Below are 14,202 nucleotides of genomic sequence, written 5' to 3'. Positions count from 1 at the left end.
GCCACCGAGTGCTGCAAAATGTAAAAAAAAGCACATTACTGCACGAGGCTTTTAAAAGTCCCGACTCAAAACGTCAGCGGGACCAGCAAGGCTGTCAAATGCACCAATAAAAGATTTAACAGCATGGTGATGCTGAGCCTGCTTAAAACACCCCAAAGCTTGGAGTTATTTCCCAATGTGTTTAAGCGGCTATAGGCAAAACTTGAATAGGGAAATAGCTCAGTCGCAGTGGCAAAGTATCAGGATTAGTCCAAATGTAGATTAGGATTCCCGTACTTTGTTAAAGGCCATTTTCTTAACACCACAGAATCCAACTTCTACAGTCGACTGGCAGACTCGGCCAGAGACAGGATGACATACTTTCAAAATAGCGTATTTTGAGTTTGAATAGAAATTTGTTAGCGTGTGCTTGATTGTACATTTCCCATTATTGTGTGACTCGCTAAATTGCCAGACCACCCTAACCCTTTATGCACTTAACAGTTTTTTTAGGCCATTTGGACAAAAGCTGGAGACACGTGTCCCCGTTAGTGAAGTGAATGTGTCAGACTCTAGTTGCTTTGTGCTGTTGAATTATCCAAATCAATCGATCCTGCAAACAAACATTCTCTTGTCGACTCATTGAAGGCTTAGACTTAAATCAAGACTGACACTTGAGTCGCTCCCTCAAAGCAGACAAAAGACATTTTTTGGGGTTTACGGCAAAGCATCTTTGCCTGACATGGCCCAGTGACTCTAAAAGCTACAAATAGAAACATTGGTTATAAAGACGATAGATTACACAAAGTTGGATTAAATTGTGCTGGCTGCTGTGACATGCTAACCTAAATATCATCTGGAGGGTTTAGAATCAATTTAGAATCATCTGGAGGGTTTAGAGCAGTCGAGCTGATCTGCCTCAACAGTGGTCAGAAATAGTGCAGTACATAAAGTGATGACTTCAAAAGAGAATAATAAAACCAATCAACATTTCTACAATCATTTTCATGATGTAGCATGAAAATCCACCCATGTCCATCCGTTGTATTGATGAAAGCATATTAAAACTATCCATCTATCAGTTTATTCATCTATAGGTATCAATGACTAGCCAAGGCTAGTTAGCTAGCTAGCTGACAGCTGCAAAAAGCAAACCGAGATAATGTTGATAACAAAGCGGCTCTCTTCATTGTAGCAATGATAGCATTGTGAATCCCATTTTGCACACATAATGAAAGCAATGCCTGTCGGCATATTCCTATCACATGCAAATGAATATAATGATGTCACGCTTATTAGCGTGCGCCTCCCAACAACGTCTCCCGTTCTTTATGGAAGCTTAATCCTGTCAACTGTAGCGTAGCGATGAAATGTGTCTTGTGTGAAATGTGTGTTCTCGGGAGGCATACAATTTGGTGAGGTTGGCGTCACATACAGCCTGTGAGATTTAGCTGTGATGTGCTTGATCGAGTCAAGCTCGGCTGCTGCTGTGAAAGCTCTTCCTCAGAGGAAACACAAAAAGCCCGATTGTCACTTTTCTTCTACAGCGATTTGAATTATTCAGACAAATTGTGTCTCAGGGAACCACCACTATTCCCGATGAAACCTGATTTACTCTTATAAGCCTGTCTCTTTTGCCAAAAGACTTGGTTTCCTTCCTTTTTATCATGCCGTTTTCATCTCCTGTTCTCTCTCTCTTTCCCGGATTCATCTTGTGGGCTAATTTAAAATCAACAAGACAAAAGCCTCTTTCAGGCCTGGTCACAATGCCAACGCCGGTGCCCGTGCTTCCTCCATTTGCCTTCCACACAAAATCTGCCAAGCACACACAGAAGCATCATTAGAGGGGTTATTATCTGCAGAAGATGTGGCTAGTTATCGATTCAGACAGCTCCGTGAAACCGATTTGAATTGGCTGAGGTCCACGGTGCCGGATAAGTGCAGATGACACAGCAATGCAGGCCATCAGCAAAACACTTAGCTGCCTGTTTGTGCGCTGTGACTGCAATTTGTGTACCGTATTTTCCACACTATAAGGCGCACCTAAAAACCTCCAATTTTCTCAAAAGCCGACAGTGCGCCTTATAATCAGGTGCGCCTTATATAGGGACCAATATTGAGCCACTACAGCAGGCGTGTCCAAAGTCCGGCCCGCTGGCCAAATGTATATATCTTATATATGGACAAAGTTTTAAAATGGGCTCTTCATTGAAGGTGCGCCTTATAATCCGGTGTGCATTATAGTGCGGAAAATGCAGTACATAAAGTAAATCAGTGTACATCTATACATGTTTTCAAAAGTACCTCATAACATGCTGTTTGAATTTCGAGTCAAATTTAAATACTATAAAAATATTCAACAACTAGAATTTTAAAACATGGCTCTAGCAAAACAGATCTGGTTTCCGTGACACCCAACCTTCACCAACTTGGATGCAGTGCTCAGCAGCAGTTGACCCGATTAAAAAGAGGGACTCACAGATTTTCGGAACTTAAGTCGTTGTGAGAGACATGTCATTTTTAAGTATTTCACTAATCTGACATCTGTCTCAAGCAATGAGTCATTAAAACACCACAGTGAACCCCTGCAGCTATACTATGTTTTTATTTCTATTTTATTTCCATTTTACCATCAGCCTAAATAGCAGTTATTGATTTGACCTTCAGATTCTACACTGATAAAAGGGTCGTGAGTGACAGAATGAGTTAAGGTATCAGAGTGAAAGTTGCACTGGGATGTAGATTAAAAACCCAAACGGCTTCCAACAGAACATCCTCAAATTTATTCTGCTGTAGATGGACACATCAAATAAGAGACTCCGAAGGTGAACTGTAAATTCTGCTCTCCTTTCAGTTTGTTCATCCCTTTTGATCCCTTTAGGTCTCCCTCGTCTTTCAGTCAAACGGAGCGGAGCCTCTTCAAAGCTCTTCAAACTTGATTAATGCTCTGCTCACGACTAGCTCCATCACACATCACATGAGCTAAGACACGCAAGGCACACTCTGCCTTGGCGCTGCTCTCGTCTCGCCTAATGAGGTCAGTTGTGAATGCGAGCGATGGATGTGCTGACGGGGTCAGACATTGTCCAAAGTGGGGCGGAGACAATGAGGGTTATGCATTATCAACACTTGGAGTAGAATGTGTTGGGGAAAAGCAATTCCCTGCCAAGGACTACTTTTCAATTTCTAAGAGGAAACAAGATTGAATTGCAAATATTACGTCTTCATGAGCACTTCAATTGATTTCCCATGACCTCAATAAGTAACATGAACTCCACCATGGATGTACAATAGAGGTGGAGAACGTCACAAAGAGCCGCAAGGCAAATGTTCCTTCAAGTTAGATACATTTTCAAAAATAATCAGCAGGCAGGTGAAAATAGACAAAGTTATGCAAGCTGCAATCAAACACCAACTCCTCAAGGCTTGGCCGACTGAAAAAAAAAAATGGTGCACGTTTGAAAGTGATCCTTATGGAATGAAGACAAAGTTAGTACAGAGGAACAAACAAAAAACATTTTCGGTGATTTCTTACCTCTTTTATCTCTTGTGAGATTGCGCTCAGACGTTCATTCTCAGACTGGGCGTTGGTAAGAAGATTGCGAGTTTGCCGGAGCTCATTTTGCAGTTCAAGGACCCTCTGCTCATAGTAGGCCTCCTTACAAGCCGACTCCTGGATAAGGGACTCCTCACGGCTCTCCCCGTCCGCTGCCACTTTCCGGTGGTTGGAGTAAGCTTGTCCAAATGCCTGGAACGCAGAAGGACAACCCAAGTTAGAAGACAAAAAGTCTCAAAATAAAATTGTCAATCACACAAGCGAATGGGACGATTTTGATATGCGACGAGGCTTAGCTGTGGACCGGGGCTTGCATTTGCATCACCCTGGAAAAATAATCAGTTTAGCTCCATCTGGGCCGCTTCATACATTCCTCCCCCCCCCAATCCTCACCCCCTGCACGTGCACCGCAAATGATGGGAAAACACACAGGGAAAAGTAGAGCAATGGCTCTAAAGAGCGGGCGATCATGAGAAGCCTAGATTCTAATACTCTTAATACTGTCGGAAGGAGATCATAACAAGGTTGGGGAAAGCTATTTGAATTTGATACAGATTAAGTAACTAAAGAGGGCATATATGATGAGGAGTCTACCTTCTTCATCACGAGTCGTGAAGCAGTTGTACAGTAAATACATCTCACAAAATGCCACACAGCAGAATTTAGGTTAGGCAATTCCGTCTCTTAATCACCTCCCAGATTTAATTTTCCACACTGTCATCAGCAGCGGTCATCTTGCTTGCTCACTCACGTAATCTAGAATCTCACCTGCGGGGATTAATCTGACCTTGTTTGCGGCAACATCAAGCTCTCACCTGCGAATGCAGACCTGCACGTGAACGGCCTACTGCCAGATTTTCTCCATTTAACACTTGAGTAGATTAAGCGCTAGCGAGAATAAAATGTGGCTCGTCGGTATCAAATCGAATTGACCTATATTGAGAACTTTTGTCGATGAATATGGGATGTATGCTACTGTTTTGATGGGTTTTATATAAAGGTGATTTTAAAAAATAAATGTCAGCTATTCTCTTATAAGACTGCAGTCAAGCACCAAGTCTCAGAATGTATGTAAATGTGGGTCACATGTTCTTCTTCAGCCCATGGCCCAACATTTGAAGGAAATAAGACATGGTGGTTTTGGCCTAATCCCACTAACAGACAGACATTGGCAAAAACAACCTACTGCCACCAATGAAAATAATGGATTAGTCTGAGAAGGCTGTTGTGAGGAAGAGATTTCCTCCTTAAGTAATGCTAGTCTACCTGGCCAATTAAAATCGATAGTCTACCTGGCCGTTTAAAATTTGGTCAAAACAAAATCAGTCAACCCAGTCAAGGGGGAGTTCTGAGATCATTGCAGTTTTGCATGGCACAACTGCAAAATATTTGTTGACTGATAAAAAATAAATGAGACGATTAATATTATCACAAACCGGGGGAATACCATCATTTTGGATTCTGAAAACTCTGCGCCAATCTGTCCTTTAAAACGTGCTCACCCAGAGACAAAAGCCTACTGACTCAAGGGCTCTAATCTCAAGGCCCAAGCACAGATTTAGGGAGTTGTAATTTTGGGACACACGCCACCAAGCCTCTAATCTCAGTGCCTACCCAATTTAATATTCATCTTTATCATCACGCCATATGTTGCAATTTTACATCGGACATGAGAGCATGGATTATTAATCTCTGGTGGAGCTAATCAAAAGATGCTCTATAGTCATTATTACAGCGTACTATAGCGCGAATTGCCTCTAATCACTGAAAGCGACATCATTGAACAGACGGTCTTATCCCGCTACACAACCTCTGATGTCTGATTCCAGTTGAGTGCAAACGTTATGGGGCGAGGATAGACACCCCCGCCAGGCTCTGATCTGCTCACCCACACAGGATGGAAAAAGACATTCTAATTTTTTTTTTTTTTTTTTTTAAATATCACCAAGTTTGAGATAATTGCAGTACACTGTGACTCAAACCCAAACTTCTGAACAAAAGACCACATTTACCTTCAACAATAGACAGCTACCTTTCATTCCACAAGTTGCTATGGTTGACATTGTTCGTCGGATGCAGTAAATTCTACACCCACCAATCGTCACGCTGTTGTTAAGCAACTCGCAGGTTGCTAGAACACTAATAGAAAATATTGGAAACAATGCTTATTGTTGATAACGTGTCATAACAGGTTCTTAATGTGGCTGACATTTGAGATCCAGTATTTTAAAGTGCACTTGCACATATAGAACAAAGACACATTGCTCCTTAGGTGGCAAAGCTGAGAAAACATTTTTGGATTTTCTTATCTGTTGCCTAAGGAGCAATGGAAAGATGGGCGCTCTCACTAGATCAATAATATTTTCAGTCTCTCCAAGATTGGGCAAAAGTCAAGAAGTGTTGCATTTAATAAGTCCAGTTATTTGTTCACACTTGCAAAACAAAGACATCATTTGACCTAAAACAACCCATGACAGATTATGAACATTTCCATAAATAACATTCTTGAGGCAAAATATTTGATGAGATAATGCCATAAGGGCAAAATGAGGCCATTCCTTTAGAATGTGATATCTCAAAGCACATGACCAGACCTGCTGATGTTAACACTTTCTTGAAACATTCCTTTGCAATGTCATGAAGGCTTACCAGTATTGTGGAATAACTTCCTAAAAGTAGTTCGGACATTCAAATGCAGACTGTGGCCTCATACGGCCTTTTTCTTTTTTCTTTTCTTTTTTCCTTAGAAAGTGCCAAGATACTGAATGTGGCCGCTGAGGAGGAAGAGTGGAAAAAAGGAACGGGGTAATCAGTCACACACACACACAGTGAATGGAATCTCATGCCTCGTGAATCACAGCTCACGTGGAGCCATGATAAACAGGAATGTCATCTTCCCTCCTCCTTCCTGCGTCTCCATATTCACTCACGGGCCACTGAGCAACTTACATTGCTCCAAGACATGTTGCATTATAAGCTCAAGACTATCATCTCCTCGCTACACAACTTTTGTGGGGCGCATGTGGTTGAAGGTATCTTGCGAATTGCTATTTTATTGAAACACATCACGTGCCACTGTGTGCCGGGCGCGAATTAACTCAATTTACAGTTAGTTAGTGATTAGTGGATCCAATGCCAACACCAATTCCACAGCTCTAATGAGTAAGTGAGAAGCTAATGATTGCTTTGGATTTTAGCCTTCAGTGGCCATCTGTGGAGATCAACTAACCCCTTCTCTCGATTGACTCACGGTTTCATCAGCAGTTCTGAATTTGAACTTTTTACGCAGAAGGAGAGGCATTTCTGGGAAATTCACACAGAAAGCTCATAAAGAAGCACAGAATAGGAGGTTGAAATATTAGCTGCTCCAAGCTCCAGCACCACTGTGAATATTACTGCAGAGACCAGAGACATGAGGCTATGAATTTTTTAAAGTTGCCCACCAGCAAACGATACGGCTGCACCTGGTGCTCAGCTCTCGTGGAGAGTTTCGACTTTGTAATGGAGGAGTGGGGTGAAAGCCTGCTAGGGATACTAGATACAGTAAATCATGAAAAGGTGAACGCGTCCACTAAGGATATTTATAGTTCCTTCAAAATGTGTGTTTTTGCCTCGGGTGAAAAAGCAATTCTCTGGAAGCTATAACGGCTCACGACCTGAAGCTGAGCCGTGATTGGTTGTCAGTCAAGTGGCAAAATGGCCGCCCCCTGAGATGTTAAAAAAAGAATTTTGCTGCTTAACTCATATTCCATAATTAAGTTTCTATATAAATGTAGAATGCTGAGGTTGGTATAATATATTAAGTAGAATGTGCATTTTGAGACACAAAAATACAATTTTCACCCAGAAATGCTTGAGTGCATTGTTTGTCTGTTGAGATAATGAGCTACAATATTTTTTAATCTTAACCATTATTTAATCACAAAAAAGGAAGCATGTGCTTTTGTTTATTTTAAAGCTGGCAAAGCAGCATTTCAACAAAAGCAAGAGACGATGACTCGAGGGAGACCAGTTTCGTTATCGTCTCTCTACAGCCTCATTAAAGCTTTATCGCTTTAATGTCCCATTTCAATTCGGGGCGTGTCAATTTGCAATGCAAAAACTGCCTTATCTTGCTTCTTGTTCGTGCTTTTGGATTGGGAAGACCCAGGTTGCTACGCCAATAATGTGACTGAGCAAGGGACGGGTATAAAGGCTGCACAGATGGTTGTTTTAGGGTTCAGCTCACACAGCTTGTGCTCCTCCATACTGCTGTCAAGCCATGTCTCGTGCCTCTCCAGTCCAGACTCAGATTTGCTAAAAAAAAAAAATCTTTTGATTCAACCCATCCCTCAAGAGCAGTGGGCAGCAATTGCCCAACAAAGACTTCCGTTCAATTATCTATTTCATGTTATACTCCTTGAATTTCCCAGAGGACTCCATTAAGAGCAGAGGAGAGCAGCAGCTGGGGCCAGACATGAGCAAGCACACACACATGGACCCATGCTACAAAAAATACGATAAAATGAAGAAAAATAGAGTTTTGATGAATAAATGTGAACTTGATTATTTATACACGCTATTATTGTCTGAATGCAAGTAATCAATATTATTTATACTCAATTTTAAATCATTATGAAGAACACAAGTTAAGACCTCAGTTACCTCCTTTCTGTTTACATTCTCTTTGGATCTGCCCTGCCTTTGCTCTTGGGCATAAATAGACTTAATGACCTTCCTTCCTCCTTTACAGCGATTAAATCCTGTATTTGACAGTTTGTGCAAATTTTTTTCAACCGAGTTTTGGGACACGTTGGCAGACTCTAACAATCGATTATGGGTCAACTAATTTTAACATCAGACCATTAAAGCAAAGCCCTAAAAAAAGACTTGATGGATTCAAGTCAAGCTAGAAGATGGAGAAATCATCGTTCAATTCCACTTAAAGTTGGTTTCCACTCCAACTCATGCCATTCTTTAACCTTTTTTACTTCAGTCATCATGCCTGGGGTCTTGAAAAAAACACACAGACACACACTTTGCGTGTCTTGGGAGCAACGCACTGAAATAATCAGACCCACTAGCCTATTTTTAAAAAGAGTCTGGGAAGAGGATAGAGGGCATCAGTGGGGAGTGGTTATGGTGTGTGAAGAGATTGCAGACGCTGCCGGTGTCTGATTGTATTGTGGCGTCAAGGAAGAGAACCCCCAAGGTAAAGCCTTTTAAAAAGCCCTATCAAAATGAGGAGTTCCCTTGCGGCTTCTGCCTTCTGGTTTCATTAATTTAGGGGAGACGCGAACCACTGCAAGGTCAGAGGTCACAGTGACAAAGAGTCCAAATATAATTCAGCCGACGAAAATGAATAAACTCAGCCAGGTGATCACATTGAGGCCCACACAGCAATATGGCTGCTGGTGCCTACTTCCTCCATGTTTTGGACTGAGGTGACTTCACTGCTGAGCTGTATGAGATCATTTCCTCTTATCCATTTTAAGATATCCGGGTTATTGTGAGCCTGAACTCACCAGTTCCCCAATCCAGCTATTGAAAAAAAAAAAAAAAAAAAAAATCTTTCACATAAACAGGATGTAGATTAAGCAGGAAAGGACGAACATGCTCACTATAATTCGATATCAGGAAGATTTGCCAGGCATTGTTTTGGTTATCTATTCACATTCCTGTTTTGTTTCCGTACATCACCGGAACTGAATTCTCTCTTCGCCATGTAACACAGCAGCAATCATGTTTAATTACAGTTCAGGAGGTCTGTTTAACAGTCAGGATCAAACTCTAGACTTGGCATCTGATAAAGTAGGACAACGTCTGGGCCAGGAAAAAGGTTACTTCCCCAGGTTACGGGGTAAAACGGTACCTGAGTGAGGCTGTCATGGGGGGCGGTGCCGAGAATGGGTGGGCCTGGCAGATGCCCGGTCCCCTCTAAACCCTGCATAGTGGTTGCGATTCATCCTCTTATCCCCTGAGGGTGAGGGGGATTTGGCTCTTTATTTAGGGCCATTTAGAAAAGATTACCCCTTAACTGCAGACTTGCAGTTGAGAATGGATACAAGGAGTGATCAGAATATCTCATCAGGGCCTTAAACTAACTCATTCAAGAACGTAGAGCTATGCAGGACCAAATGAGCAATTCTTCTCAAATATTGTAAAAATGCAGCGGGCAGCTGATTTTAACACTAATCTACTGGCTTTTAAACTCTTTTACCTGTGATGCCAAAGGCGACCTCTCGCCCTCACACAGCATCACAAAGAGCCGCAGGGCTGAACACAAGAGCCAAACAATATTTCGGGTTGCGATTGTTGTCTGGTTAAATTCCACAGTGCACAGCTGTTGCCCCCACTGACATGAGAGAGGAGAGCCCGGTGTGAACCCGAGTGTCTATTTGTGACTAAACAGGACTTGAGGAGTTGACAGTCTCTAAACTTACATAGGTGCTATAGCTTCCCTCACTCGTGCATTGACAGTTGAAGGCGTGGCATGTGATGTCATCGACGACTGGCTCAGGATAAGAATATCAACAACGGCTGAGAGAACCTAAGCCTCGTACCGACGGCGTAGTGCGGTATAACGTCATTAGAGCCTTCACCTGACCGCAGCAGTAATCCATGCTCAACTTTATTACCGTGTCTTTGATTGGATCCAACCAGCTCACATATACCAAAACGTAGTAACAGATGGCCAGACCACATGCAAGGCCTTTGTTTCGTTTTACTTCATTCTTTCCCCTGTCCACATAGAAGGAAATGGACATAATAGATTGCACTGTGTCCCAGGAGAGATGCAAATAATAGCAGAGGGAAGAATGTGGTCAAGACGAAAAAACCCAGCTGGCTGCCAATTGACAATATCAATACATATATATTTATTTACAATAATATCAAGCATGAACCAATATCATTAAGATGACAAAATATCAAAAGTAAGTCGATAAGAAGGTCCCTTGGCACACACCAATCGACACTCACAAAGTAGCACCAACAGCAGAAGCAGCTTGGCTGCCGCTTATAGGGAAAGAAGTGTGCCGTTACTAAGCAACGCAAAGGCATAAAATTCCTTTATCACACTGCCGGGAGAGTTGTATGAATGTGTGGGTGGAAATATCAGTAGGCTATTTGACAGAACGCGAGAACTGGCATGATGGAAATGAATATTTACACAATGCCAGTGGTTTCTGTCCAACACTAAACAAAAGACCAATTTTGGTTCGTTGCACCACACGACATCTACATATAAAATCAATCAAAAAAACATTTGAATTGTATTTATGAGAATCATCACGTGGCAGCTTAGTCACTAAAATTTTCTCAACATTCTATTCCAAGCTGCCGAAGACCAAGGCACAACAAGGGGTCGTCAAACATCTTGCCATCAGTGTAAATATTCATTTAGTGACTTTCTTGGAAGAAGATGACACTCCATGTGAGAACGTTACAGGGTAATCAAGTTTCGATTTTGTCTCATTACAGTCACTGCTTCTTCAACGGACAGTGTGGAGGAAATCAAGAGAGACAAGTGAGGAATGTGTTTGTATTTCGTTTCAGATAACATCGCCTTGGTCCTTCAACCAGACTGCTGTTGGATAAGGTTGAAGCGATAAAGCAACATGGCTCCGGTCGTCTGTGGATAACGTTAGTAATCTCCGATCAGCAAGAATCTTTGCTTTGGCACAAAGTCAACGGTTAATTTTATGCTTGTATCACATTAAGGAGGAAGGTTAGTGAATATGAACACTCTTTTGCATTTTGACTGAATTTCTACTTAAGATATTCTCTCCACAAACACTAAGGAGGGATGGGCAAAATTCTTTACCATTTAATCAGCTGTCACTTGGCTGCAGTGACCTAACCCTGCAGTATCTGCAGTTCTGGGTCACAACAGGAATCTGTTTTTTCCTCCTCCATGGCAACATTTAATTCCAGCAGCACTTCTCTCTGTCCACAATCTAATAACAAATTGTAGCCCTACAGTAAACAATCGGAGAAGGGTGGCATTTACTCCGGCCACTGTTGAAAAAGAAACAGGCACTTCCTTTATGGGACTCTAACGAAACTTCAGGGGGCACATTCTTTCCATTCCCGACGGATTGCAACAGGCCTGCTTTCCACTGTCAGTTGATCATCCTCTCTTCTGCGCGGGAAGGTTTCAAAATTCAAACCACAGCCTGCCCCTTGCAACGGAAACTCCTCATTCTTGTTAGCTTTAACTCTTCAGTACAAAAAAAAAAAGTAAAAAAAAAGCCAATGCAAATGGGGGCATCTTAATGATTTAATCTTTGATATGTAACAAATTATGTGCTGATTTGCGGAAGCACAATTTGGTATGGTAAAAATACGCAGTCCTAACCAACTTAAATTAGACCAGCACATAATAAAAATAAGGCACAAGCCACACACATACAATGTCTTGCAAAGACATAAAAGACAACTAAAAGAAGCAGCATGAATTAATAAAGATGTGCAAGAGGTGCAAAAGGATTAAAGCAAAGAGGGGGTTGGATGTACAGCAGCCCATCCCCAGTTTGACCTTGCAACATGAAAGACTACTACTTTATGATGAAAGCTTACCGATAACACGATATATTGAAAAATGAATAATGACATCACTCAATTCTAGGCCAATAATATACTTGCGTACTGTACGCACGATTTCTTAGACATATTACCTCTTTGAGCAAATCGAGCTCCTGCCTTACACCTTCATAGTCGATCTCCAGCTCGTCGTACTGCTGTTTGAGCTGCTGTTTCTCCTCCAGTACTGCCAGCCCGTACTCAGCCGCCTGGATCTTCTCGTTGGTGGTTTCGCCCAATTCTCGGGACAGGCGCTGGATCTCGGCCCGCATCCACTCTGGACCGGCCTGGAGCAAGAGCAGAGGATCGGAGTAACCCTGATCTTCCACGGACATTGTTATGACGGATGACAGCTGGTCTCGGACAAGAAGGATGCGCTGCGTGTTCAGGCGATGTAACCTTGAAGAACGATTAGTTGCTTAAATTCGTCTGTATTTGAATTGCATGATTGCTGCCTTTGCTTCTTTCGTTTTGGTGTGGCGTCTTTGGTCATGGAGTTGACTCCGGTCGGTAGCCACGGGAGTTACTTCGCTGTAACCCCTTAGGAAAGCTTCATGGTTTTGGTCTTAGATTTTCCTCGCCCGTCCATCGAGGTGTTCCAGCGCTACCGCAGAAGTGGGCGTGTACTCAATATGACTAAAGGAAAACGGATAGACTTTCAACATAAAAGAAACACATTCTATCAAACCACTGTGTAGTTGTGGCCATATTTTATTTATTTTGCTATCACAAAATTGTAGTTGTGCAGTTGTGGCCATATTTTATTTATTTTGCTATTTATAAAATGTTCAAAGCAAATAATATGTCTTAAAGGAAAACGTATCGTGACCTAACGAAGTGTAAAATAGAGTGATAATGTTTTGTTTTGAAACAAAAATAAATCAGCTTCCGGTACTTTCATGCGAGGAGAATAACTTCCACGAAACCACAAAACGCGCTGTTCGGATGCAGCCCCTAAAACAATCGTGGTGCATTGTGGGAAAGGTAGTTCTAATGTCCTTAATAAAAGATTGGTAACTCAATGAAAAAACATCATTTCCCACTACCCTTTACGCCTTTGCCTATGTGGAACCCGGAAATGTCTGCCGGCGCCGGTTGTTGTCAAGCACCTGGCGATTAACGACTCTGAATAGCAGATGGCTGCCTGCTGCCATCTGTTGGAAATTACTTGAACCAGTTGAATACGATATGACGATAACGAAACTGAAGACATGTACGCAAGGCGTCCGTCCCCCTTGGGTGGCTTGGTCTGTTGCTACGATATAAGCTTACACTACGCAAATACAACAGATAGAAAACGTGTTCTTCAGTCATCCAAATTAATCCACAACAACGATAAAGTGTTAATGAATGGTGATGGATGCACTAGTATTATAATGTGTGTTGGGTTATCGTGGTATTTTTATGCAATGGTCTTATGTGATTGCTTGTTTTCCATGTATGTCCCTTGATACAGGACAAATATTCCTAAGGGAAATGAATAAAGAGAAGCTTTGAACTTACGTCAATGTGTCCGCCATATTGGATGTGGCATATCCGTTCGTTACCCATTGCACGTAAATGTACGATGCATTAAGTTTAAGCATATCCTTCACCCAATCAGATACTCACTAAAATATTCGGAAAACTAAAAGACCCGCAAAAGTTCAGATGTCACTTTTTGTCTGTTTACTATAAATATTTGCACCTAATAGAGCCGTTTTAAAATAGTTAAGTGCCAAGCTGACGTACATATATCGATCAACCATGGAGCACAGAGAATTTTGTAGTTTTTGTCATCAAGTGGAAGAGCAATTACTTATTTTACCTGTTCGAATTATCTTGGATAAATTAAGAAAAACGGCGTTTTTCTTAATAAATAATTTTATTTTGGTCAAAATATTTGACAATAGATGTTTCTCACGGCGCACCAATGTGCCACGTACGGCAGAATGGCTGAGAATCATCGGATTTAATTCCAATTGTAATAAAATCATTTATTTAAATTGTTAAATTTGAGTAACCCTCTTTGATTAGAGTAGCCACAAATATGGGCTGTGAAAGGCTAAAATAATCCACGCATGATCGGCTTTATGTATGCACGGTTGTGAAAAATGATACTGATC

The 14,202-nt window shown here is 41.7% G+C and overlaps 1 protein-coding gene and 1 long non-coding RNA gene across 4 annotated transcripts in view; one reads left to right on the top strand and one right to left on the bottom strand.

The window, feature by feature from the left end:
• The window catches only part of LOC125988103 (protein bicaudal D homolog 2), a 28,091-nt gene extending 15,358 nt beyond the window's left edge, over positions 1 to 12,733 (bottom strand). Inside the window, exons 1-3 of one of the 2 annotated variants that reach the window (XM_068649499.1) lie at positions 12,193 to 12,733; positions 3,515 to 3,727; positions 2,740 to 3,413 (exon numbers count right to left, since the gene is read on the bottom strand). In XM_068649499.1, the coding sequence (XP_068505600.1) occupies positions 3,399 to 3,413; positions 3,515 to 3,727; positions 12,193 to 12,432 (468 nt within the window). In that variant the 5' untranslated portion in view covers positions 12,433 to 12,733 and the 3' untranslated portion in view covers positions 2,740 to 3,398. Of the gene's footprint in view, positions 1 to 2,739; positions 3,414 to 3,514; positions 3,728 to 12,192 lie in introns of those variants that run through there. The other variant, XM_049752916.2, reaches the window with a different exon arrangement.
• Positions 10,599 to 12,784, top strand: LOC125988104 (uncharacterized). 2 transcript variants are annotated; one of them, XR_007488223.2, is made up of 3 exons: positions 10,599 to 10,732; positions 10,853 to 10,903; positions 10,997 to 12,784. It is a non-coding gene; the product is annotated as an uncharacterized lncRNA (long non-coding RNA). The 2 variants fall into 2 exon arrangements; XR_007488221.2 differs by having other exon boundaries at positions 10,853 to 10,965; positions 11,072 to 12,784.
• The last annotated feature ends 1,418 nt before the right edge of the window (positions 12,785 to 14,202 follow it).

The sequence above is a fragment of the Syngnathus scovelli genome, chromosome 2 (genome assembly GCF_024217435.2).
Source record: "Syngnathus scovelli strain Florida chromosome 2, RoL_Ssco_1.2, whole genome shotgun sequence".
NCBI classification, from domain to species: domain Eukaryota; kingdom Metazoa; phylum Chordata; class Actinopteri; order Syngnathiformes; family Syngnathidae; genus Syngnathus; species Syngnathus scovelli.
Note: the sequence above shows the minus strand (reverse complement) of the source record. Positions and strands in the feature narration are given on the sequence as shown.